General features: G+C 43.6%; 1 protein-coding gene across 1 annotated transcript; it reads right to left on the reverse strand.

Moving 5' to 3' along the window:
* Window positions 1-513: 513 nt before the first annotated feature.
* On the reverse strand, window positions 514-3,685 carry ATP5G3 (ATP synthase, H+ transporting, mitochondrial Fo complex, subunit C3 (subunit 9)). The gene is made up of 4 exons (XM_006866662.1): window positions 3,406-3,685; window positions 2,115-2,192; window positions 1,273-1,466; window positions 514-848 (listed from the first exon to the last, which is right to left on the reverse strand). The coding sequence occupies exons 1-4, from the start codon at window positions 3,442-3,444 to the stop codon at window positions 734-736; spliced, it is 426 nt and encodes a 141-aa protein (XP_006866724.1). The 5' UTR covers window positions 3,445-3,685; the 3' UTR covers window positions 514-733.
* Between the last annotated feature and the right edge of the window lie 1,099 nt (window positions 3,686-4,784).

Here is a 4,784-nt window from a genome sequence, read left to right on the forward strand (position 1 = left end):
TAAGAAACTATCTGCTAGTCAGAATGAGTTCTTATCGTTAAGTGCCACTGAATCAGTTCTGACCCACAGCAACGCTGTTTAGGGTTTCCAAGGAGCAACTGGTGAGCTTGAACCACTGATTTAGCAGCTCAAATAGTCTTTGCAGTCCAGCACATTAACCCACCAACAGCGCCATACCAGACTCCAAAAGACTTTTATAATGACTCCAGTAGAGTTATTATAAACATACAATTACCTAGTGAGACTTACGTCAATTCCTAATCAATTAGCATTATTTAATTTTTAGATGCAGCTAAGTCAGTCCTAGAAGGTGATTCTACTCTTAAAAACATAAACTATCTTAGAGACAATTAACCATATTTTATAGATGCTCAAAACACTTATATTTTTCCTTTATACGAATAAGCAAAAGTCCTATAAATTACAATGTGTAGGGCACCATATAACCCCCCCCTCAATTACACCAGGATCTGTTTCATCAGTGAGACAACTGCTGTATCATCCCAATTATATAGCATCTGCCACGTATATGCTCTTCTGTGTGGTCAACCAAATTTAGAGAAGTACAGATCACAGCAAAAATTAAAGTTTTCATCTTTAATGAAATGACTTTGGAAATAACGTACATTTCCATGACACCAACACTACAGTTTTCGGAGTCACAGTAAGATACACAGAATTATATCCATTCCGTAATTAATATGAATGCCAACATCTCCAACAGTAATTTTTGTTACATGGCAAACAAAATCAAGAAAGCAACCATCAAACAAAAGAGACCCATAGCTTCAGACAAGGCAAATCCCAGGATAGCATATGAGAACAGCTGCTGCTTCAGAGAAGGGTTTCTAAAAGAAACAACACATGATTGTTATTTTGAAGTATTATTTGAGCTGATTAAGATGATGAATATTAAAGAATCACAGATTATTAGTATGCAGAATTATCTTTGTAAACTGTCAAGTATATTGGAAGAGTATTTGCCTAGATCTCTTTTGTTTCTCCTTTTCCCTCAATCCCAATCATACAGGATATAAAGTTAGGGGGATGTTTCTGTCAGTGTATATAGTTCTCAACCATTTTGAGGGACTCTGACTTTCTTAATATGGTTATTATTCCTCTGAAAGCATGTTTTATACTTTTTAAGACATGATAGCCTAGAAATTAGGTATTAGTTACAAAGCAAGTTAGCTTCCCATTCAGTAGTTGGTACATAATTGGTTGTTGCATTCCTCATGTGTCAGCACTCAAACTAGAGACAGAAAAGATTACCTGGCATAGCCAATGATGAGGCTGCCAAAGACGGTTCCAATACCAGCACCAGAACCAGCCACTCCTACTGTTGCAGCACCTGCACCAATAAATTTGGCAGCAGTATCAATGTCTCTGCTGATTGCACTGGTCCGAAACTCCCTTCGGATTAGTGGAGACACACCATTCTGGGCCCCATTAAACACTCCTGAGCCCTAGAACAACAGGAAACAAAGGAAAAGGTCAAATCAGTAATTAACCACTACTGTTCTGTCAAAATGGTAACTACACAGGTTTACAATTGAGTTTAAACAGGAGGCAGTAAGCACAAAAGAAAAGGTAAGGGATAGAATGAAATAACATATCTTGGTGTGGCGCTGTGGGTTAATGTGCCATACTGCAAAGCCACTTGAACAGCAAGGTCAGCGGTTCAAGCTCATCAACTGCTCCTCGGAAACACTATACAGGGTCACTATGGGTCAGGAACCAACTCGAAGACACTTAACAACATACCTTATAAGGCTGCTGACCAAGTAAAAACAGCATACGTGAACTGGCCAGACAGAAGCTTTTCAAATAAACCGACAGAACGATCATTTTAAATACAGACAACTCAAGATTATATTCTTAAATATAAATACCAAATATAGTATTTCTTGGCCAACTCAAGTGGATTAAGTTTTGGATATAGGAAAATTCTGATTCATCTTCTGCATATTTTTTTGGATAAAAGGGTGGAAAAGGATTGCCCTCAAATTAAGAGTTATTTTTTCCTACTCTAATCAAAGTCAAAAGTCCTAAACACACAAATCTGTAAGGCCTACGTGGTAGTGTTATCCGATGTATCTAATGACTGTTTTTACCTCTCCAGTCCAAGCTTCTGGTCGAGATAACACTGATGCAGAAATTGGTCTGTATGCAACTCTGGATCCAGCTCGGATCTAGTAATGAAAAACAGATTCCAAGTATTAGGTAAAAAAACAGACAAGACTTCTGTGACTCCTCTTATATCAGGAGTTGTAAGACAACAAAGAGCAAAAATGAGCCAAAAAGGATTTGATGTCTTAGCTTACATTTATTATGCATTGACTTTGACTCATCTTGGCTGTTTGGTCAATTTTCAATACATAAAGCAATTTTAATAAAGCTTTGATGTTGTGAATGAAGTTTTAAAGCTAGATGTACAATCTCGTTGTAATAATCTGAACAAAAAAAAATCTAATTTAGAAGAGTAAGTATTGCTTTTAAAAATTAAATTACCGTATCGCCACAATTCAGTTCAGGAAAAATAACAATAAACATCCATATTGATTAGTAAGCTTAAATGGACCAACAAACATCATGAGCGTCACTATAAATGTTTGTCATTTAAAATAGCTCGGTTAATATGAACTCCCACCATTTCCACAATATACCTATGGGCCCATTATATCATGATATACAAAAACAGTTTAATTCCACACCAGCTTAAGAAGAATCGGTGAAATACTCTGAGCAGAAGGACTTTATTCCGTCCAGCTTCTCTGTCCTTGAGTGTCCACTAAACTAAGGTCATAGAAAATCCCTTCTGAACCAAGCCCTGATTCTCAGAGACAAACCCCCCAGATTTTCACTTCACCTACAGTCTCCAAAATGGTTATGGAAATAAAGATTCCCAAAGTAGAAAAGAGCTTTTCGGCTCCCGCACCACCTTCCTCCGCCCACACTAGGCGAGAGGCAAAGTCCCTCCCTCTGCAGCAGCGGGTTTGACCTACAGACTGACAGTGGCGTGAGTTTCTTCGGTGAACTGGGCCTCCGAAGGCCCCTACAGTCTCCACAGCACCCCAACTTTCGCGCCGACCCCGAGACAACAACGAGCGGGGAGACGTTGGAGGGGCAAGGAGGCCTTGACCTACACCGAGGGGGCCTGACAGCAAGGCCTTGGCAGTTCTCCACCGCCCTAGTGGCGGGGCGAAGGGGAGCAAGATGTCCCGCAGGATCAGGAGGAAAGGAAGAAAAGGGCATTGAGGTTACGGGACGTGGGGAAAGCTGTTCCCAGGAGGGTGCTGCGCCCCGCCCGAGGTTGCCCATACAACAACGTGGACGCTCCCGGGCCAAGAGGCTCGGCCCTCGGCCTCCCCATCCCCCCACCCCAGCCCAGCTTGGGCTACGTACCAGAGCGGGGGTGCAGGCGAGCTTGGCGCAGGCGAACATTTTCTATTCTTCGGGGAGGCGCGGCTGCAGGACTTGGGTGACAGGCGGCGTGGGCTCCTCTCCCGCTTCCTCGCTGCGGAGGTAAAGAGGCTTAAGGTCAAGTGCCCTCCCGGGGCCTGCCCTTCCCGCCTGAGACCCGTGGGCTTTCGGGCACGCCGGCAGATTGGGCCCCACGCCCAGAGAGATGCCAGAAAAATGAATGGGTCCCCACTGGGCGCTGCTCCGCCCGACCAAGGCCCGGCTCCCGCGCCCTCGCCTTACCTTCCCCGGCGGCAGCAGCTGCGGCAGAGGTCGAAAGAGTGGGGCTAGGCGCGCAGGCGCAGTCCTGCTCTTATCCACGCCGCAGCACCCGGATGGAGAAGGCGGGCAATCGGGTGTAGAAGGGAAGACGCTCAAGGTCATTTTGTAACAACTTTATTGGTAACCAGTAAGGAAGGACAGAGGCAGTCACCCAATGACGGGCTGGTGAGCGGAAGCTGGTTAACAGGCACCCCAAAGAAGCGATTGAAGAAGAGTAGCCAGAGGCTCGAGAGCTTTTGGGATACATTTTTGTGAAATTTGGCCTTTTATCAGTTGCTATGATTCTATGTTGTTAAGTGCCGTCGCGTCGGTTCCGACCCATAGCGACCCAGTATAGGGTTTCCAAGGAGCAGCTGATGAGCTTGAACCTTGCGGTTCCAACCGACTTTTCAGTCCAGCGCATTAACCCACAGCGCCACACCAGAACTCCTAATTCGGTTCGACAGCAATGGGTTTATTTCTGTTTAGTAAAAAGCCCTTTTCCTGGGCATTCACCTCGATAAAATAGGAGTTGTGTTAGTGTGTACGAGTGTACTTACATTCACTATTTGATGGTGTCCTGTGGTGCTGTCGGCAGTTCAAACTCATCAGCCGCTCCTTGAAAACCCTATATACAGTCGCTGCGAGTAGGAACCGACTTGATGGCACTTAACTACAACAATAACTTTATGGAAGAAGTTAGGACCTCCAGCAAAATAAATATGTATTTGAGAGAATCCAGGAAAGAGTTCCAGAAATCTGGCTAATGTTTTGCCTGAAAGAGTGCCTGACCTAGAAGTAATGGGAATGAGTAGATGAAAGAACTTTGTGACGTTAGGCACAAAGTTTCCTCTGGATAAAGTAAAAGAGGTCAACGTGTCTTCCAGTCCCATGACTGAAAGAATTAAGGGGGATTGTACTATACTTCATGTAGGATCTAGGACTGAAAAAAGTCTGGTTATTTAAAAAAGCCACCAAACACCTGTTTTTGGTAACTTTTGGGCAAATCATTATCTTCAACTGAATACAGAAATGTCTCACAAAAATGATCCGCCCTTAAC

This window comes from Chrysochloris asiatica, unplaced genomic scaffold (assembly GCF_000296735.1).
Source record: "Chrysochloris asiatica unplaced genomic scaffold, ChrAsi1.0 scaffold00094, whole genome shotgun sequence".
NCBI classification, from domain to species: domain Eukaryota; kingdom Metazoa; phylum Chordata; class Mammalia; order Afrosoricida; family Chrysochloridae; genus Chrysochloris; species Chrysochloris asiatica.